Genomic DNA, 23130 nt, shown 5'->3' with positions numbered 1-23130 from the left:
GAGCTTTGTTTACAAATTTAGAGAAATATTTGGAATCATTTTGAGCCAAAAACTTAGGGGAAAGTATGTCTAATTTGGTATATGCTAAATTTGGTACAGATTTTCTTTGAGACTCATTTGTCTTTTTTCTTTCATTGAACATTAAATGACTATTGACGGTGTAGCATTACCTGGTGAATCACATTATTGTTTTGTTACAGTTCTTCATTTTGAAGAATAGATGGTTCAAAGGTAATAAGAGATGTTTTTAATGTTTCTCTTCATTGCAGCAATAGAATTTATTTCCATCCATCCTGTTATCCTTGGAGCCAGCTAAAGGAGATACAGATGAAGAAGTTTTATACAGTATGGTTTCAGTTGCACTGTTTTTTAATAATTGACCTTCTTCTGGAAGGATTGATAAGCCTTTCCTCTGTTGCAGGTCTTATCACAACTACATCAAGGAAACTAGACCGAGAGCAGCAAGATGAACACATATTAGAAGTATGTATTTCTTTACTTTTAATAATTTAAGCAATGCTTACAGCAATAAATGTCTTAGGAAAACGTAATCTTGTTTCCATTAACCAGAATATGTTATTGTTGATGTTTTACTAGCTTCTGGTCGTTAATAAAAAGAAAATTAAATCGTCATAAATATAGCCTATGTCCCCTTTTGTCTATTCAGTCCATCCCCAGAACACACTGCTGATATAAATTCAATTCTAACTTTGTGTTTTATACACCATGTGTGTATAACATATATACACACACACACACACACACACACACACACACACACACGAAAATGCCTGCAACTCTATCATTTGCATTTCATTGTCATTTGCAGTAGTGCTATTTTTCCTTATACTTTCTACAGCTTCCTTTTTCCTTGGTGTTATATTTTTGAGATATCTGAGGTGGTATGCATCTAGTCTAAGCTATTGAACTGTATCTAGTTTCCAGAATTCTTATTTTTACGCTTACATCATCGCATTACTTATGCATTTTAAAAAACTGATTTTTTGTGGTTTTAAGATTATTTCTAAAATCTTCTGAAGTAAACGTAGAGTGAAGTCAAATGTGTCTTCTAAAATACTCTCTTCGGTCAAGGCTTTTCACTCTGGTTAATTTATAATGCTTTCTCATCTACCGGGCAGCCTGTTTCTAGTTCACAATAAATAGTTTGTGAGGATTAGGAATAGTTGCAGGAGGACGGTGGAATATAATACGGAGAGAGCTCGATGCTATTGTCTGTATACTATGGAGATGTAAAGAAAAGGACACTCATGAGCAGGAACAGAACAGACCAAACCTGCCACGTACGCCCACATTTCTTTGTGATGTATTAGAGCTGGACCTAGAAAAGTCACATACTTTTCTTTCCCATCTATTCTACAGCATAGGTAACCCCAAATTCTAAATAATGAGTTTTCTCATTCCCTTTCTTTGTATGATTATTATTGATAATACTGTCTTCTTAGTATCATGACATTCTTTGCTAAACATTTCTAACTTTGTCAGCAAAAGGCTTAGTTCATTATGTGTGCACATAGACGTATGAAGCCATGGAGGCATGTGTATGTGCATGAGTTTCCTCTTCGGAAAAGGTGGTTTCACAGCCACAATGCTTTTCCATTAGGAATTTTAACGTATATTAATTACATCAGAGTTTTGAACAGGTTCTGTTGTTCCATTGAGTTCATTTTCTTTATTACAGAGCAGTATTTTGGATTTTCATTTGGTGTCTACAGGAATTTATGAAGGGCAAATGTGGTTATGGAAGAAAATAAACAGATGGTAAAATTTTGGGGAAAAAAGCAGGTTAAAAGCAGTTGTACCACACTCCTTTGTCCTCTGCCTGGCTTGAACTGAAAGCTTTACATTGATTTTGTACCTCACTCTCGAACCCTTTTTTCTTAATGAAAGTCAGAAGCAAGATAGAACACATTTCCTTGAAGATAATAGTAAGACATTTTTGGGAAATAAGGTATTGTAGTGATTTGTTTCTAGATCTCTGTATTGTTCATTTGTTAATGCTGGCCTGGTTTATCTGTCTGAAAAAAGAGAGAAGTTTTTTCCATCACCGTTTGAAAGTTACTGGTTATTGAGTCTAAATTTAAGAACATGGTGGTTCACTTCAGTGTGATTCATACCCATAATCCTAGCATTTGGGAAGTTTAGGCAGGAAGATCACGAGTTCAGGGCCAGCATGGGCTTTCATAGTGAGATCCTGTCTCAAAACAAAACAGAAAACTTAGAACAACTTGGTGATAGAAAAACACAGTACTTGGTTGTATTTCTCTTTCATTTTTTTTTATGAAGACTATAGACCTGAACAAAAGGAAATGTTTGAGAAGTTTAATTTAACCTCTCAGTTTTTTAAAAAATATTTAATAGTAATAGTTTTATTTTAATATTTTGTCCTGAAAAATTCATGAAAATAAACTATTTTAGGCATGGTAAAACAACTATGGTTTGCTTATTCTTGACAAGTCCCCTAAAGATATATTCATTCTTTGAAACAAAATTTACCATTGCCAAGTTTCAAAAAGAAAATAGTGCTATTTGTGTTCTTGATAATGGCTATTCTAACTGGGGTGAAGTGGAATCTCAGTGTGGATTTGATTTGCATTTCTTTTGTGGCCAGCGATGTTGAACATTTCTTCACATGTCTATTGGCCATTTTTACTTCTTCTCTGGAGAAGTCTCTTTTTAATTCTTTAGCCCACTTATTAATGGAGTGATTACTTCTTTGGGGATTTGTTGTTGAGGGGTTTAATTTTTTGAGCTCTAGGTATATTTTTTATATAAGGCCTCTATATAGCTGGTGAAGATCTCCTAATCTGTGGGTTTTCTGTTGATCTTGCTAGCTATGTCTTTTGCCATGCAGAAGCTCTGTAGTTTAATGCAGTGCCTTTATCCAGCCTTTCTTGGATTTGTTGTGTATCTCAAGCTTTATTTAGGAAGTTTTGACCCGTGCCAAGGAGTCCTACCTTATCCTCTATCCCTTCCTGCAATATCAGGGTCTCTGCTCTTACCTCAAGGTCTTTGATCTATTTGGAGATGATTCTGGTGCAGGGTGATATATGGGAATCTAACTTCCATTTCCTACATGTGTATAGCCAATTCTGCCAGCACCATTTGTATAAGAAGCTGTCTTTCTTCCATCTGATAATTTTGACTCTGTAATCGAAGATTGGGTGGCCATAGGTCTGTTGGGATCATGTCTGGGTCTTCAGTTCTATTGCATTGGTCCTCGGGCTTGTTCCTGTGCCACCAAGCTGCTTGGGGGGAATGTGGCTAAAAGGGAATGTTACTACACTGTTGGTAGGAAGGTAAGCTGGTTTAACCACTCTAGAAAGCAGTATGAAGATTCCTCAAAAGACTAAACATCTCTATGATCCAGCATTCCACTCCTGGGTATTTATCCAAATGTTCACAAGCAAAGCTACACTAAAGCTACCAGCACAACTAGAGCAGCATTATTTACCATACCTAAGATATGGAACCAACCCAGATGCCCCTCAATAGATAAATAGAGCAAGAAAATGTGGTTTATATATACAATGGAATTCTATGCCTCCATCCGAAATAATGGCATCATCCCTTTGTAAGGAAATGAAAAGACTTGGAAAAAAAATTATATTAAGTGAAGTAAGCCAGACCCAAAAAAACAGCCTCCATGGTTTCCCTCATTTGTAATAATTAGTATATGTCTAGGATAGTCATAGCAGAAGATCACAATAGCTCAATAGCTATGTACATATAACCATATAAAGTGATGCTAATTGACATGAATTCCAAGACATGAAAACTTCTGTATAAGAAAACAGCCAAATGAAATCAAATAAATCTTTTCATATAGTTTAAAATGTTGCTTTGGCATATTGTTGATGAAACTAAAATGATAGATTTTTTTAAATGCATTAAACTTTAGGTAGAATTTGCCTACATATATTGGATATATTATTTTCTTAAAGGAATCTTTAAGTATTTAAAGCCAGTTCCTTATGTATAGGTCCTATCCATGACTGGTAGCTTCACATTTTGTCAAAGTTCACATTGTAGTGACCATAGTTAAGGAGTGAATACTGAATGGTAAAGAAGGCCTGAAGTTACCAGGTGTTTTCCTGCTCAGCTCCTTGCATATCAGGAAGAATAACTTATGTCCATAGAGGGTGGTTGCTGAAGTTCTGAGAAGAGATGGATGGTATGGGCCATCCTTCAGTATGAACTGAAGAAGCATATACAAGTGCTGCTTGTCTTTAGGAAAAAGGTGTTCACTTGTTCTATATCTTTAAAACATTGCTGATCTATTACCTTTAAACTACAGGTTACTGTAACGGACAATGGTGTACCCCCCAAGTCAACCATTGCGAGAGTAATTGTGAAAATCCTCGATGAAAATGACAACAAACCTCAATTCCTACAGAAGTTTTACAAAATCCGACTCCCAGAGCGAGACAAACTAGAACGAGAAAGAAATGCCAAACGAGAGCCTCTGTATCGAGTGATAGCTACAGATAAAGATGAAGGCCCCAATGCAGAAATCTCCTACAGCATTGAGGATGGAAATGAGCATGGCAAATTTTTTATTGAACCTAAAACTGGAGTGGTTTCATCCAAAAAGTTCTCTGCAGCTGGAGAATATGATATTCTTTCAGTGAGTGAAGATCAAATCTGAATTTCTTACACACTTTGACTGTGAACCTGGTCTCATATCTCTTCCAATTATCTATTCAGTAAATGCATTTGGTGTTCGTGACCCAATTAGGCAGTGCTCTATTATGTTTAAGAAGTGGGGGTTTGTTTTTTCATTAGCTTTCTGTCCAGCTTTCTTGAATCAATCATGGAATGCATGGTATACACAGACAGGTTATTCAGTGGTTGAAACGGGCTTGCTTGAAAACAGAGTGAATCCTACATTTTATTGTTGGGATGTAGCTTCTGATTTGTTGCTTTTACCCTTTTGCTCCTGTTTTACAGATTAAGGCAGTTGATAATGGTCGTCCTCAGAAGTCATCGACCACCAGGCTCCACATTGAATGGATCTCCAAACCCAAACCATCCCCTGAGCCAATTTCATTTGAGGAATCAGTTTTTACCTTCACTGTAATGGAAAGTGATCCAGTTGCTCACATGATTGGTGTGATATCTGTTGAGCCTCCTGGCACACCCCTTTGGTTTGACATCATTGGTATGCATTGCTCACAGATCATATAGTCATTGTCCTTGTATAGGTGACATGAAGGAAAAAGAATTGCATATGCTTTTCTCATTTTCGTGCACATCTGAGAATTTAAAATTGAGAATTTAAAATTGAGAGTAAGATCTAGAGGCAGAGAATTTCCTTTAAATTGTCATACCTGGATTATAAAAACCTTCACAATATACAATAACTTATATTAAACTTATTGAAAATAAGTATTCTATAGACAAAGTAATTAATATTTAATATTTAGTAAGTTTTTTCTCAGTGAGTCAGGATGTTTCAGAAAATCCTAAATGTTCCAGTCTAATTTTAATATATATGTGTGTATGTATATGTATATAAACATATGGCACATTATTTTTAGTGAATTTATTGGAATGTCTAAAGTAACTGTCCTTATGTGACTGTATATGTCGATGATTAGTAGAGGATAAACTTACAGATTTTGATTTGTGTAACTCAAAAAAACTAGACTGTCAGCTTCAGGGTTTTATTTTACTTCATTTTCAGTAGGAAACATGGCTCATTACATAAATGTTTCCTTTATGTCATTTAGTGAACTCACCCATAGAATGTAGTAGCCAATTCAATATACATTTTAAAATTTCAAATTTGACTTTGACATCTTATATCCTAATTTTTTTGGCCAGTCCTGAGGCTTGAACTCTGGCTTGGGGCTATCTCTGAGCTCCTTTTTACTCAAGGCTAGCAGTCTTCCAACTTGAGCCACAGAACCACTTTCAGCTTTTTCTTTGATTAATTTAGAGCTAAGAGTCTCACAGACTTCCCTGCCCCAGCTGGCTTCAGAATCTTCAGATCTCAGTCTCCTGATAGCTAGTATTACATCCTACATTGTGAGACAGTTTTACTAAGATTTTTTAGGCTCAAACTTGCAGTGTTTTTTGCTTCAGCCTTCTGAGTAGCTGAGATTACAGGCGTTTATCACTCTACTCTGTTGGTTGTGTTTCTTCACAGTATTTTAATTAGTAGGATACTCTGAATCAAATGTATGGATTGCAGTTCACCTCTAATTGGAATGTCATCTTTCTTTTCCTTGTGCCACTGCTTAGCTGAGCAAATGTTCTGTAGGAAAATGAAGCTCATAGAACTCAGGGTGAGGGATCACAGGTGGGCAGGACAGGTGTTTTTGTCCCTGTCCCCCTTCTTACACTTTCTCATACTACACAGTTGAGATGTCTTCTCCATATTTGATCACTATGAAATAATTGTTGATAATAGGTCTGAAACGATTAAAGTTTATTTTAAGGGAAAATGTGATTTTCATGGTTACTTATAACTAAGGTAATTCTTTTTCTTTAACTTTGATCACATTCCAGATGGTCAGAGTGCTTGCTGTTGTGTGGTACCTGACTCCATATCTGGTTGTGTTTGGAACTGGTTTGACTGACTCTTCTTCTTCTTCTTCTGTGCTTGCTTTCCATGCTTGCTTTCCTCTTTGGCTGTGCCAGGAGATACACTTGCTAGAGAAGTGTTTTACATCTTTCAGATGACTTGTGACCTGAACTGTACAGCAGAAGGTATCTGCTGAGATCTCATAATTTATTTCAGATTATGAGATCTAAAATAAAAGCACTGAGTTTTACATTGAACTTTTTTTTTTAATTTCCAGTGATTGTTTTTCATTGCTGTTTCTTCTCACAGTATATATGTGGTCACCCATTCCAGTTACAAATACATTAACTACTTTTTCATTTGTTATTTATTACTATTATTATTACTATTATATAAATTACTAGGGTTCATTTTGGCATTTTTATGCTTGTGTAATATGTTTTGATCGTATTTACTTTCCATCACCCTTTACCACACTCCTTTATCTGATTGGTCCCTCTGCCATTAACCCCTTCTGCTACCTTTTTTTTTTTAATGTAGAGCTCTTAACGCATATCTAGATTCATAGTTTTATGTACGATTGAAGACCTTGCATGTGTCTCTATGTTGTTTTGCTTTTTTGGTATTCTAACCAAAATTGTGCCTTCATTTTTTTTTCAATTCATTTCATTTGTATAAATATTTCAAGTTGAGAAGATTTGAAGAGTTAGATTTGCAATGTAATTGAGGATACATCAGGATGCTGTTTCTAGGACAGAAAACTTTGCTTTATATAGCTCTGTGTTTGATAATGGAAAAACATTTTCAAATAGTATATAACAACTAGAACTAATTAGCAGTAACTATTACTAGTTTTTTTCAGTTAGCATTTGTTTATAATTATTAAGTAGTTGTACAAAGGGGAAGCATTTGTTTTTAATAGTTATTTTAGTCAAGTAATAGGCTCAAAGTTTCATAAAGATTTCTTTCAAACTTTTATATGACCATTAATGCTTTTAAACTGACATATAAATTAAGTTAATATTAAGAATGTCTGAAAAGTAAATTGAGATCCTTTTTTTGGCAATGTTTGCAGTGTTCTCCCTCTCTTTAGAATTGCTTTCTGGCTTCCTCACAATTCTTGGCTCCCTTGATAATTAGGGTTCAGCATTGCCCTAAAGCATTGTATTCCTTTCAAAATGCTGGTTCTTGGGATTACCTTTGGTGGTTACATTAGAAGTGAATTTTTACTGCTGTTAGGTATCAGAAAGCTACAAAATAAATGAGGGATTTTCATCCTGTGACTTGCTCTTCTGTTGTCCTCATTTAAACTAGGTGGCAACTATGACAGTCATTTTGACGTGGACAAGGGCACTGGAACCATCATTGTTGCCAAACCCCTTGATGCAGAACAGAAGTCAAACTATAACCTCACAGTTGAGGCGACAGACGGAACAAGCACAATCCTTACTCAGGTGAGTGAGCTACAGATATTGCTGGTATGTATGGCCAAAGAGGATGGAGACCATCCTGCCTTTAGGGTTCATGGTGGCACAGACAGCTGATTGTGCCCTTTTAGGCTCTAAAATCAGAAGTTATATTCATGTAGTTTATACCCAAGCTCATTATTTAGAGTGAGAAAATTAACTACAAATCTCTACTTGGTTTGTATGTGATTAAGTAGTTACAGAAATTTAACACCCCTACCATCTTTATTTGTTCCTATCTCATGATGAAGATCGTGAGATTGCTAGGCTTTGAAACTTGTTTAAATCCTGTAAATTAAATTCTCTTTTCCTGTTAATTCTCTTCAGTTGATATAGTATGTTTGATGGAGCTGTACAAAAGGAACATTACTGGATGAATAATCATTGTGTACCTTCAGGAGGAGACAGAGAGTAGTTCATTTATTCATTTAACAAATGGCTTGTTGAACATTTGTTCTATGCCAGATATTAGTTAGGAAGCCAAGTAGTGTGGACAGTAACGGAAAAATCATGCCTTCTATGAGCTTGTATTACAATGGGATAGAAACAGAAGCCTTGTGTCTGATTTCTCTGTCCTTAAAAAGGAAGAAGTTAAGATTAGAGGATGAAGTGCTCCTAAGTTCTAGTTTTCAATCATTTTTTTTAAAGTTTTGTCCCTTTAAATCTTTCTGAGCTAGTCACCTGATAAAATCATTTAGTTGCATTGAATTATAAAAATATTGTATGTGGTGTATTTCCAGTGAACAAATAAGCAAATAGTCTAAGCTCAGTTGTGAAAATATTTTTTTTTTTTTTTTTGCCGGTTGTGGGGGCCTGAACTCTGGGCCTGGGTGCTGTCCCTTGGCTCTTCAGCTCAAGGATAGTGCTCTACCACTTGAGCCATAGTGCCACTTCCGGCTTTTTCTGCTTATGTGGTGCTGAGGAATCGTACCCAGGGCCTCAGGCATGCAAGGCAAACGCTCTACCACTGAGCCACCTTCCCAGCCCCAGTTGTGAAAATATTTTATTCCTTTCTGTAAAAACTTATGATTAGTAATGGACATAGAATTGATGCTGTGTATACTATGTGATGCTTTTGTGGATTCACTTTGCAATTTTTTTTTGGTATGAGTTTTTGTCAGTCCTGAAATTTCCATTTTATTGATTATTGTTCTAATTGTAGTTACGAGCAGAGTCATAAGCCCCCTAAACTGAACTTCAGAAACTGTAGGCAGGAATAAAACATGAAGATGCTGCAGAGATTGTGTGGCAGGGAAGCTCTTCGAGAGAGCTTAGTGTACAGCTTACAAAATTGGCTGAGCAGATGCCTAGGCTTTTTGGAAGTGGCCCTCGATCAGGCATGCTCATTTCGAACAGTCCCATAGCATCTGTTGTACAAATGAATTCTTAGCAATGCATCTCTTCTCCCCAAATTATACTTTTAGCTAGAATGAAGAATCCAATTTAGCATACAAAATAAAGAAGATCAAGAGAAAGGTAGGTAGGGGAGGGATGGATGAGACTAATGATCGGGTGTCACTGATTAAGATATATTGTAGTCATCAACTGCTTTGTTAAATGGCAACTCCTTTGTACAACTACTTAAAGATAACAATAAAAAGGGAAAAAAAAAACCTCACTACCCTCCAGTGAACCCAGTTGAGGGGAGGAAGGCACGAAAACCTCAGAATGAATGTTATACATGAACAAATTCCTTAAAAATCTCAGAAATATGTTCTCGATTCATTTTCTCTTAAATTTTAGTGCTTCATTGTAATTCGATACTTTGAGTTCATTTTCAGAATCTTGATTGTATCCTCATGAATGAATTTTGGTCAGGGAAATTAGAATATAAAAGAGCTCAAATTGACCTGTAATAGCATAGGGCAAAGGGAACAACTAGTATTTAGGTTTGGATTTCCAGTCTGGGACTGACAAGAAAGAGATAACCATTTGGGAGAGAGCAGAGCCACAGATTTCACACAGAAAGGAACACAGAAATCCAGATCTGTGCTGATAAAGCACCAGAGCACAGCAAGGTAGACTTGGCTTTCTGAGTGAAACTCAAGGGCCAGCAGAGCAGGTTTTGTGTAGGCAGGTTAGTGGCAGCAGATGGCATATGTGAGAATGCTTGGGAGACATTGTGGGTTACACAGGGAGCATCCTCCATACAGCAGGAGTAAGGCGAGGCAGTGTAAATGCAGGTGCTCTGCAGGTGCAGCCCCTGTGTGCTCTTCATGTTACTGCTCTCTTCTAAGGTGCTGCCTGGCATTGCTTCCACTCACATTCATTGCCTTACCTTCTTTGTGTCTCCAGGTAACTTAGCAACCTAAGTCAGTTTTTTCTTGATTGGAACAACATTGCACATTCTTTCAGTTTGCATCTCTCCTATTTGCAGCTCTCTCCTATTTGCCTCAATAGATAGTTACATATTCAAATGTAATGTAGGGAACATGTTGTCTACAATTCCTGGCAAAGTAAATTCTCCATTTTCTCTTGTTACCTACAGAGGTCTCGCTGAAGAGAAATTAAGTCTGTATTTTAGAAAGAAAGTTTTAAGTGTGAATAGTATTTTATTACCTCACTCAAATATTTTAAGTAATTACAAGTGAGAAGTTTTTTAACTTTTTGAGTCTAGATCTTTTTACTTCTATTTCTCATTTGTATTTTCTAATTTTGCTAAAATACCAGCTTTTTTCCAATGTGTATGTGGTTTTAGTGTTGACTCTTTTAATATTAAAGTATCATAATTAGTCATTTTATTATTTTGTGACCCTTTGTCACTTACTGTAGGTATTCATCAAAGTGATAGATACAAATGACCATCGCCCTCAGTTTTCTACATCAAAATATGAAGTTGTTATTCCTGAAGATACAGTACCAGAAACAGAAATACTGCAAATCAGCGCTATGGATAAAGATGAGAAAAACAAGCTAATCTACACTCTGCAGAGTAGTATAGACCCATTGAGTCTCAAAAAATTCCGCCTTGACCCTGCAACTGGCTCCCTGTACACGTCTGAAAAACTTGATCATGAAGCCATTCACCAGCATATTCTTACAGTCATGGTATGACATCTGCTTGTCCTTCTCACCCCCTTTTGGCTCCTGAAGAGTAGTTTCCTGTGTTTGAGGGCGATAGTGCTTTTTAATCCATGAAAAAAACCTCAACCTGATTGATCGTATGTTATTCTTCTAGGTACGGGATCAAGATGTGCCTGTAAAACGCAACTTTGCAAGGATCATCGTTAACGTCAGTGACACAAATGACCATGCCCCGTGGTTCACCAGTTCCTCTTATGAAGGACGGGTTTATGAGTCAGCTGCTGTCGGCTCAGTTGTGTTGCAGGTTACAGCTCTGGACAAAGACAAAGGGAAAAATGCTGAAGTATTGTACTCAATCGAATCAGGTAATTTTGGAGCACTCAAGGGTTTTTAACTTTTATATTTGTTAGAATATTTTTTTTTCTTTTCTAAAATCAGTTAAGTATTGGAGTATCACTACAAAAATTTTGTATTACTGCAAACATTGCTTAACTTGATCTTTAGCTGCTGTTTTACATGCCGAAGAAAAAGAAGATTTTACTTATTTATTTTTCTTTTTTTAACTCAGCAGAGAACAGCGATAAAAATTCTAGTAGGTTTGGATCTCAGGCATTCTTGGGGCTTCACAATATTAAAATAACTTCAGACTTATAAGCCCAGTGGAAAAGAAAATATCTATGTAGCCAATTCAGTATTGCTAAAGTTATTGTAACCACAAAGTTATTTCTTCCAGAATATTGGTTAACTGTGAAACACACTTAAGAAAATGATGGTCTAGTAATTTAACATTATATTTTTATTCAGAGAGCAATTTTCTCTTGGGCAGAGCAGGAAATTCCATGATGGTGCTGACCTGTCCAATTCTTTTTGAGTCAATTGTGGAAAAGTGAGTGTCCTGTCTCTCCTACTCCATCCTAAGTTTAGCTTTCTTTACCCTACACCTTTACCCCCATATCCTGTCAGGTGGAGTTGAATGATTGTAAGGTCAGAGAAATGTTCAAGAGGCTGAAGAACCCTACTGCAGTTGGCCTGGAGGCAGAAAGAATCAGGAAGACCAACTGTGCCTGTGGGTCTAGGTGTTTGTACATGTGATTGGCAGAAGATGCAGAGTCCTGTTTTTGATAAGGAGGATGACTAAGAAGCAGTTGCAGCACAGAGCAGGTCCCCCCACTCTAACACTTTTCTGTGCTATGTTGCTGTTCACACACTCACTCATACCATACAGAGTAATGAAGGTCATTTTATGTGGCTGACACGCAAGTGGCATTCATGTTTGAGCTAGAATGGCACACTTCGTGAAAGAAAAGACCTCTGGTGTGGAGCACATTTATGCAGTCAGAGGTGGCATTGTATCAGGATTTCCTTATTAATGTAGGTATCATAAGTAAGTGGTGAAATGCTGAGAAGTTTAATTTTCTGCTTTCTTCAACACATTGTTAGTACAAGAAGTAGTATTTCACTCTTCTGTCTTTGTAATGATTTTAGAGAATTGAAATCTTCCATTTTACTTGGTCTTTTTTTTTCTATAAATCTAGAGCTCTACATATATATATATATATGTATATATATATGTCTCAGGCATAAATTGTTTATATATCACGTAATGAATATCTGAGTTAAAGGAGAATATTTTAACAGAATATGTACTTGTATGCCTTGTGTAGTTAAACCAGTTTTATTTCTTTACATATTTAAATTTTTATCTATTTCTATTTCAAGTTGAGGTTATTACAAAAAAGATTCTGTGTGCTGCTTATGATGGCAGCGGTCAATTGCTTTGTTAATGTCTTGAATAAAGATAAGGTATTTTCCCACTGCTTCAGAGACTTGGCAGTTAGAAAAACAGTACATTCCACTTGTGCATGCCTGAGCATTTCAATACAGTGATTTTTGTCATACACAAACTAACTGGGCTTATGTAGGAGAAAATGTTAAACTTTTCCTTAGCTTTCACATAATTTTCAACAACTGGGTGGTTAAAATATGATTGTTGGTGTCTGAGAAAGGCATGTGCATTCTTTGAATACTTGCAATGACTGATGGAGTTAGTAACGTGGTATTCTAAGAATGGAACTCTCCCCTCTCAAAGAAGAGATAGGGCCAGTAGACCGTTCCAGTGTGAAATTGGAACTTTGAAGATAATTGGAACTTTGAAGATACTTTCATAGTTTTGATCATGTGAAATTATGGTAAACAATTTGTAGGCAACCATTACCATTAATACGTGTGTGTGTGTGTGTATGTGTGTGTGTGTGTGTGTGTGTGTGTGTGTGTGTGTATGTAATAGGAACTGTAAAATTCTCATACTGCTTTTCATTTAACCATTGATTCAGCTGGTTTCAATTTACATCATATTACATTTAATAAATTTCAAAAGGCTGGTTATAAATTCTGACCATAACACTGCATGTTTAATTAGCAACAGTTTATTGAGGAAAAGCTTTAGTCTGATTAGGAGTTTTTAGGGAAAAAAGAATTTAATGAAAAGATACATTTTCAGTAACAATTGAGTTATGCTCTGAAGACATGCCGGTGCCAACCCCTGGGTTGTATAGTCTTTCCTTCCCTTTGTGTCGTTTTTAAAAGCAGCTAGAGTACTACCCTGATATTTGTGGTGCCTGGATATAGAAGACACTCAGTAAATACATTTATTAATTAGAATTGGGTCTTCCTCAAGCTTAACTTAAAGATAACTAGGATTGTAAATTGGGAGAGATTGCCCTACCACACAGTACTCTGACATCTCTTTTACACCCCCTGTGGGGAATATAATTGTGACTTAAGAACAAACATTGCTCTAATGTTTAAATACAGAGGACAATTTAAGATTACCATATCTCAGCTTTAGTGAACGAATGAGCCCCCAACCCAGGACATACTTCTAAAACCCACAGCCTTATTAGCTTGTTCACAAATACTATAGATGTATCTCAGAGTTTGCTGAATCTGCCAGTTATCAGCAGGAGAACTTTCATGCCAATCAGCAGCCCCCACTGTTTTTCCCCAAACCACGTTACTGATGTCTCCTCCAGAATTCTGAAGCTTCCTTCTTTGATTTATGTGTTGAAGCCATGTATTAAGTCACTATCTGGATTCCAGCTTAACTTTCTTGATATCAGGGACAAGCTCAGGGTTACTATCAGTTAGGATGCTCTAGCTGATAAAGAATATTTCTGAATTTTTGGCTCATAAAAAGCAAGATTATTACACATCCTACTAAAAAAAATGTAGGGTAGGGGAGAGGAAGAGGCATACTGAATAAGGAGTCCAGATAAAGGCTGAAGCAATGAATGAGTGGTGAAGGGTGGAGGAAGGCTATGTGAGGAGAAGACACAGCAGATACAAAGCTCCTGAGGTCGTATAAAAGTATCCTCTATTGATGGAAGGGCAAAAAGAATGCCAGCATGGCTGGAGGTAGGGAGCAAGTTGTGCAGGAAGTAGTGCATTCTGATACTACCAGGCTGCTCCTGCATCTGAGACTTGGCATGCCGGAGGCCTCACTGAGCGTAAGGCTTCACTCTAGAAAATAAGTAAGACAGAAAGATGAGCAAGTACAAACTTTGACAGGTCAGCTGCTTTGTCAAAACAGATGTAAGTAAAAATGTAAGTACAAAGCCCAGGGAGTGATGGCATCTGGCAAGGGTTACCAGAGTCTCCCGTGTCAGGCCAGGCAATCTTTCACAATTTGACAGGTTAGGGTGTGGCTCAGATAGATGAAGAAAGGACTCTTAAGTTCTGATGACTGACTACAGATATAATGAGAGAGATCCTGGGATCATTGACTCTTCTAAAACAGACAAGCCGGAAATTAGTGTCTGAGCAGCCTGGCAGAGGAACCAGAACACTGTTCTTGGGCCAGGATTCAGCTCAGAGCTTCAGGGCCTCCACAGACGGAGGCACTGCCTGGAGGCCTGGATTCATAACCCGACAGACGTAATGAAAACCAGGCTGGGTCTGACTTTAGGAAAAATTGTCAGGGATTTTTGGAAGGGATTTTTGAAAGGAAGGAAATGAAGACTGTTAGAGGTAATGTTTCGTGTTAATGAGGTGGAGACAGAAGTGCTTGGTTAATTCCCTGGTTTGCAGACCACACCGAAGTAGCTCTGGTCTGTGAAATGCCACATTGATTGCAAGCCTGGAGGAAGAAGATCTTGACAAAGTAGTTAAGTGAACTTGGTTTGGGGAAAAGTTTAATAGTTCTTTGGGGAAGAATAAATTCAGTGTTATGACTAAAATAATGCATTCTGGACGTATGAAACAGAAAAGGGATGGATGGATCCAACGTAAGCATCCTCACACAGCCTTGATCTGTTCAAAAGGCTACCGAGAACTGCGAGGTTCTTCAAAGATACAAAACTATGGCCCACTGTGGAGTTGAGGTTAGATCTAAATCTGTGTTAGTATAGTCTGGAAAGGCCTGCAATAAAACAGTCTTTCTTGGGAGCTTGTTTCTCAGCTGCAACATTCTGGGCATTTGGAGTTAGATAAATTGTAGCGGGGCTATCCTGGGTATTGAAGGGGATTTCCCAGCATTCCTGTCCTCTCCAATGCCAGTAACACACTGCATTCCCAGTTTAACAATCAGACATTGCCACATGTGTCTTCAGAAGCACAGCGTCCCCTTCTTGAGAGCACTGGAAGATAAATTGACCTGAAAAAGATTAAGAAGGAAATATTTTTTTTTAATTCTCAAAACTTACTTAAGTAAATTGTTCCCTTATTTAAAATAAGGGATAATTTTCTTGGATGATGGTGTAAATTTGCCTGGTGAATTATAATCTTCCCTTGAATAATAAATAGGAATCTTGAGAAATGGCAAGGGGGTAAATGCTCAACGGATAAAATATGTTCTAGAAAGATTTTGAGGGACTATTGGAAAACCATTTACTAGCTTGCTTCTTAGTGGAAGGATGGCCATGTCTTTCCTCAGTGCATTTCTAGTTTAACCAGTAGAAAGTGCAATTGGCTTTAGGTATATAATAATCCTTCTGCTTTTTATTTGTAACAATTTGTGGTCAAATTTCTGAAAAGCGTGCCTTCTTTTGGGTGGGTAACAAATGAAACAAGGGTTCTATTCAAATATTAATTTTTTTAACCTGCACTTCTGAGTGTCAGAATATCTTTGAAGAAAGTTTTCTTTTCTTCAACTATTAACTTCTGTTGGTCCTTGTGCTTATCTCTAACATGTTTTGTTTTTGTTTTTGTTTTTCTGGCCTTCTAGGAAATATTGGAAATTCTTTTACAATTGATCCCATCTTGGGCTCTCTAAAAACTGCCAAAGAATTAGATCGAAGTAACCAACTAGAATATGATTTGATAGTAAAAGCTACTGATCAAGGTGACCCACCACTGAGTGAAATTACTTCTGTACACATCATTGTCACGATTGCTGACAATGCCTCTCCCAAGTTTACATCCAAGGAATACTCTGTGGAAATTAGTGAGACTATCAGCATCGGAAGTTTTGTTGGAATGGTTACAGCCCATAGTCAGTCATCAGTGGTATATGAAATAAAAGATGGCAATCTAGGTGATGCTTTTGATATCAATCCCCATTCTGGAAGTATCATCACTCAGAAAGCCCTGGATTTTGAAACTTTGCCAGTTTATATGTTGACAGTACAAGGAACCAACATGGCTGGTTTATCCACCAATACAACTGTTCTAGTGCACCTGCAGGATGAGAATGACAACTCACCAGTTTTCATACAGCCAGAATATTCAGGACTCATTAGTGAATCTGCATCCATCAACAGTGTTGTCCTCACAGACAGCAATGCCCCCCTAGTGATTCGAGCAACTGATGCAGATAAAGAATCCAATGCCTTGCTTGTGTATCACATTGTGGAACCTTCTGTGCATAAGTATTTTGCTATTGATTCCAGCACTGGTGCTATTCACACAGTCCTAAGTTTGGACTATGAAGAAACAAGTGTTTTTCACTTCACTGTGCAAGTGCATGACATGGGAACACCACGTCTGTTTGCTGAATATGCTGCTAATGTCACTATACATGTAATTGACATCAATGATTGCCCTCCTGTATTCTCCAGGTCATTATATGAAACATCTCTTTTGTTGCCAACATACAAAGGTGTAAAAGTCATCACAGTAAATGCTACAGATGCTGATTCCAGTGCATTCTCCCAGTTAATATACTCCATCACAGAAGGCAACATTGGGGAGAAGTTTTCTATGGATTACAAGACTGGCACTATAACTGTACAAAACACAACTCAGTTAAGAAGTCGTTATGAGTTAACCATTAGAGCTTCAGATGGCAGATTTACCAGCTTTACCTCTGTGAAAGTTAATGTGAAAGAAAGCAAAGAAAGTCAATTGAAGTTTACCCAAGATTTCTACTCTGCAAAAGTGAAAGAGAACTCCACTGAAGCCAGGACATTAGCTGTCATTACTGCTATTGGGAATCCAATCAACGAGCCTTTGTTCTATCACATCCTTAATCCAGATCGCAGATTTAAAATCAGCCGTACTTCAGGAGTGCTGTCAACCACTGGCCTCCCATTTGATCGTGAGCAGCAAGAGTTGTTCGATGTGGTTGTCGAAGTGACCCAAGAACATAAGCCTTCGGCAGTGGCCCATGTTATTGTTAAAGTCACTGTCGAAGATCAAAATGATAATGCACCAGTGTTTGTCAATCTTCCCTACTATGCAGTTGTTAAGGTAGATACTGAGGTAGGCCATATCATTCGTTCCGTCACTGCTGTAGACAGAGATAGTGGCAGAAATGGGGAAGTACACTACTACCTGAAGGAGCATCATGACCACTTTCAAATTGGACCCTCTGGTGAAATTTCTCTGAAAAAGCAATTTGAACTTGACACCTTAAATAAAGAATATCTTGTCACAGTAGTTGCAAAAGATAGGGGAAACCCACCATTTTCAGCTGAAGTTATAGTTCCAATCACAGTTATGAATAAAGCCATGCCTGTGTTTGAAAAACCTTTCTACAGTGCAGAGATCCCAGAAAACATCCAGATGCATAGCCCAGTGGTCCACATCCAAGCCAACAGTCCAGAAGGCTTGAAAGTGTTCTATAGTATCACAGATGGAGATCCATTTAGTCAGTTCACCATTAACTTCAATACTGGAGTTATCAATGTCATAGCTCCTCTGGATTTTGAGTCCCACCCGGCGTATAAACTGAGCATTCGTGCTACAGACTCCTTAACTGGGGCTCATGCTGAAGTATTCGTTGACATCATAGTGGAAGACATCAATGATAACCCTCCCGTGTTTGTGCAACTGTCTTACTCTGCGACCCTGTCAGAGGCATCTGTAATTGGAACATCTGTCGTTCAAGTTAGAGCCACGGATGCTGATTCAGAACCAAACAGGGGAATTTCCTACCAGATGTTTGGAAATCATAGTAAGAGTCATGACCATTTTCATATAGACAGCAGCACTGGTCTCATTTCACTTGTCAGAACTTTGGATTATGAGCAGTTCCCACAGCACAAGATTTACGTAAGAGCTGTTGATGGAGGCATGCCCCAGCTGAGCAGTGAAGTAATCATCACCGTGGACGTCACTGACCTCAATGACAATCCGCCACTCTTCGACCAACAGATTTACCAAGCCAAAATCAGCGAGCATGCCGCTCATGGGCATTTTGTGATATGTGTAAAAGCCTATGATGCAGACAGTACAGACATAGACAAGTTGGAATATTCCATTGTATCTGGCAATGATCATAAAAATTTTGTCATAGACAGCAAAACAGGGATTATCACACTCTCAAACCTGCGACGGCACACCTTGAAGCCATTCTATGCACTCAATGTTTCTGTTTCTGATGGGGTTTTTAGAAGTTCAGTCCAGGTTCATGTAACTGTAATTGGAAGTAATTTGCACAGTCCTGTTTTTCTTCAGAATGAATATGAAGTGGAACTGGCGGAGAACGCTCCCTTGCATACCCTAGTGGTTGAGGTCAAAGCGACTGATAGGGACTCTGGCATTTATGGACACATCACTTACCATATTGTAAATGACTTTGCCAAAGACAGATTTTACATAAATGACAGAGGACAGATATTCACTTCGGAAAAACTTGATCGAGAGACTCCAACAGAGAAAGTGATCTCAGTTCGCCTGATGGCTAAGGATGCTGGAGGAAAAGTTGCTTTCTGCACCATTAATGTCATCCTAACAGATGACAATGATAATGCTCCACAGTTCCGAGCAACCAAGTATGAGGTAAACGTCGGATCCAGTGTAGCCAAAGGAACATCAGTCATTAAAGTTTTTGCCAGCGATGCTGATGAGGGATCCAATGCTGATGTCACTTATACCATTGAAGCAGATTCTGAAAGTGTTATGGAAAATTTGGAAATTAACACACTCTCAGGCATAATTACCACAAAGGAAAGTCTAGTTGGCTTAGAAAATGAGATCTTTACTTTCTTTGTGAGAGCTGTAGATAATGGGTCGCCATCAAAAGAATCTGTTGTTCCTGTCTATGTAAAAATACTTCCACCGGAAATAAAGCTTCCAAAATTTTCAGAGCCTTTTTATACCTACACTGTTTCAGAAGACATGCCTATTGGTACCGAAATAGATCTGATCAGAGCAGAACATAGCGGTGCTGTTTTGTATAGCCTCATCAAAGGGAACACCCCAGAAAGTAATAGAGATGAATTCTTTGTGATTGACAGACAGAGTGGAAGACTGAAACTGGAGAAGAGGCTTGATCATGAGACGACAAAGTGGTATCAATTTGCCATACTCGCCAGGTGCATTCATGATGATTATGAAGTAGTAGCTTCTGTAGATGTTAGTATCCAAGTGAAAGATGCAAATGATAACAGCCCAGTCTTGGAATCCAATCCCTATGAAGCGTTTATTGTTGAAAACCTGCCAGGGGGCAGTAAAGTCATCCAGGTCAGAGCATCTGACCTGGATTCAGGAGCCAATGGCCAAATTATGTACAGTCTAGACCAGTCACAAAGTGTGGACATCATTGAGTCTTTTGCCATTAACGTAGAAACAGGCTGGATTACAACTCTGAAGGAACTTGACCATGAAGAGAGACGCAGTTACCAGATTAAAGTGGTTGCATCAGATCATGGTGACAAGGTGCAGTTGTCTTCCACAGCCCTTGTAGATGTTACCGTCACCGATGTTAATGATAATCCACCACGGTTCACAGCCGAGATTTACAAAGGGACCGTGAGTGAAGATGATCCTCCAGGGGGTGTAATTGCCATCTTAAGTACCACTGATGCTGATTCTGAAGAGATTAACAGACAAGTTACATATTTTATAACAGGTAATGTATTTCAGCTATGGCTGGGAATGTGGCTTAGTGGTAGATTGCTTGTCTAGCATTCATGAAGCCCTGGGTTTGATTCCTCAGTACCACATAAACAGAAAAAGCTGGAAGTGGTATTGTGACACAAGTGGTAGAGCACTAGCCTTGAGCATAGAGATGCTCAAGGACAGAGCCCAAGTCCTGAGTTCAAGCCCCAGTACTGGCACACACATACAAAAGAAAGAATTTCAATCACGTGGTTTAAGTTGAATTGTATTACAAGTATGTTAGATGGGATTTTAAGGAAGTTGAGAGTTAGAGGTTTTAGTCCAGAATATTAAAATAAGCTGGGCACTGGCAATTCACACCTGTAATCCTAAGCTACTCAAGAGGAAGATATCTGAGAATAGCTGTTCCTAGCAAGCTTATCTCTAGTTAACCAGCAAAAAGCCAGAAGTGGCTGTCATGACTCAAATGGTAGAAGCTTCAGCCTGGAGCAGAAAAAGCTTAGCCAAGCAAGAGCAGGAAGCCCCTAGTTCAACACAGTAACTGACAAAAAAAAATCTAAAATAAAGAGAAATCTGTGAAGCTGCATTTCAAGTGTTTTAGCACTAGACTTGATTTTTATTATGACTCCTTCTATTGAACTGTTGATATCATTCTGTTGATATATTTCTTACGCACTAGGTATAACTTAGATAAGAAATACCTAGTGTATGAGAAATGTGTCAAAAGGAAATAATTATAGCTTCAGTGTGGGCTGCATTATAGCTGCTGTGTTTAAGTATACATTTTAGTGATGCTTTGAGGTATTTTTCTTTTGTAAGGAGAAAGCCTAATATATATGAATTTTGCTTATTTATAAATTCTTAAATTTTTAATTGCAACACCATGTATCTTTCTTGCAGTTTATTTTTGCCATTAATTACCCTTTGAGTTCAACAAATTTGTCATCTTCCTCCATTGATTTCATAGGAGGCGATACTTTGGGACAATTTGCTGTTGAAAATATACAGAATGAATGGAAAGTCTATGTAAAGAAACCCCTAGACAGGGAACAAAAGGACAACTACCTTCTGACAATCACAGCAACTGACGGGACCTTCTCTTCTAAAGCCATAGTTGAAGTGAAAGTTCTTGATGCAAATGACAACAGTCCAGTTTGTGAAAAGGTAGGCCACATTCTCCTTAAGTTTATTATGAACCGAAAGTATCCTTAATTTTTACTGTGAGACTATTATTCGGTGGTGGTATAACTCAGATGCATTTTATATTATCATTTAATATTTAAGCAGAGGGGAGTGTTAAATAAGGTCAAGACTTGGGAAATCAACCATTTTGCAGGATGCAAAGTAGGTAAAAACTTTCTAATTTACAGTTCGGACTTTAAAACATTTAGTTTTAATCTAAATTGTACATTATGGACAGGATGACAATGTTGTCTTACCTTTGTAAACTTTCCATGAAGGGATTCTCATAAAACGAGGATAGAGTTACTTTGGGGAAACATCTGGCATGCGGTTCTTCCTATGAAGCTCTGCTTTGCTGTAACAGACCACAATGGGGTGTTTGCTTTTCTGCATACCAAAGAAGCAAAGAACTTACCAGAAGGCTCCTGTGCTCTTGGGGCTCACCATTTGATGAGAGAAGAATATTCAGGGTTAAGATGGGACATAAGAGTCAGGATCGAGCACTGGAGCTGGGGATGAGGAAACACTGCAGAGGCAGTGAGCTCCGCTTCACAGAAGTCGTGCTTCCATGATTAGGAGTAGAAGTAAAGGAAATTATGGGAATAGCGATTCCATTGACCCCAAATGTGGAATTGTGGGAAAGAAGTAGTGAGGCAAAGAAGAATATAAAAGGATGTGGTTATTCCAGAGAATTTGAACTCTGTTCCAGAAAATAGGGAGGTACCCTTTAATCTATTATACCTGAAAGATACATGTGTAGTGAGCCAATAGTTCCTAAAGAAATTCAGTTTGGTAGGATGGTGACAGCTACCTAGATAAAAAGAATGAGAACAAAGAGACAATAGAATAAGCAGATGTGGTGGAGGAGTGACAGTTGTAAAGATGCCAAATAAGAAAATGTAGCGGTATCGCAATGTTGTTTTGATTTTGGCTTACCTTGCTTGACATTATTTGCTCTAGTTCTGTATATCACCTTTACAATAAAAAAAAAATGTGGGCATAGTAAAGTTTTTTCAAGTCTTTCCCATTTCCTTGCAAATGGTATCATATCATTTTTTCTGATAGATGAGTAAAATTCCATTGTGTATACATACCACATTTTCTTGATCATCCATTGAAGCGCATCTGGGCTGATTCTCTATTTTGCCTATGGTAAATAATGATTCCACGAACATGTTTATAATAGAAAGACTTGGAAAAAATTATATTAAGTGAAGTAAACCAGACCCAGATAAACTTAGGTTGCATGGTTTCCCTGATTTGTAATAGCCAGAATGTGCCTATAAATCTACGAGTAAACACACTGGGTGCTTAAGCAAGGGATTTCAGATGAATTAATTGTAGTGTAATAGATGCTATGGAAAGGGCAAATAGTGTCATTGTGTAAAAAGACTTAAATCAAAGCACAACAAAGTAAGTACCAGAAAATGGGTACTTGCTAGAAAGTAAGGTGAGGTTTAGGAGAGAAGGGGAGAAGCATTAAGTAGGGGACATTCTTGCAGGCAAGAATTCACTGTATATGCCATAGAAATGAGACATATAAAGGAACAGGTGGGTCCAAGGTGGAAGGGGGGGGGAATGAAGATATTTAAGTGATAACAGATCATGAAGCACTGTACACATACACTGCTT

The 23130-nt window shown here is 37.8% G+C and overlaps 1 protein-coding gene across 1 annotated transcript in view; it reads left to right on the top strand.

Annotated features, from left to right (window-relative positions):
* Positions 1–23130, top strand: part of Fat1 (FAT atypical cadherin 1) — a 112213-nt gene that overhangs the window by 65616 nt on the left and 23467 nt on the right. The window contains exons 4-11 of the mRNA XM_013025924.1: positions 422–483; positions 4316–4645; positions 4969–5179; positions 7862–8001; positions 10786–11061; positions 11192–11402; positions 16259–20326; positions 21284–21480. Coding sequence (XP_012881378.1) covers positions 422–483; positions 4316–4645; positions 4969–5179; positions 7862–8001; positions 10786–11061; positions 11192–11402; positions 16259–20326; positions 21284–21480 — 5495 coding nt within the window. The remainder of the gene's footprint in view (positions 1–421; positions 484–4315; positions 4646–4968; positions 5180–7861; positions 8002–10785; positions 11062–11191; positions 11403–16258; positions 20327–21283; positions 21481–23130) is intronic.

This window comes from Dipodomys ordii, unplaced genomic scaffold (genome assembly GCF_000151885.1).
Source record: "Dipodomys ordii isolate 6190 unplaced genomic scaffold, Dord_2.0 Scaffold4, whole genome shotgun sequence".
NCBI classification, from domain to species: domain Eukaryota; kingdom Metazoa; phylum Chordata; class Mammalia; order Rodentia; family Heteromyidae; genus Dipodomys; species Dipodomys ordii.
Note: the sequence above shows the minus strand (reverse complement) of the source record. Positions and strands in the feature narration are given on the sequence as shown.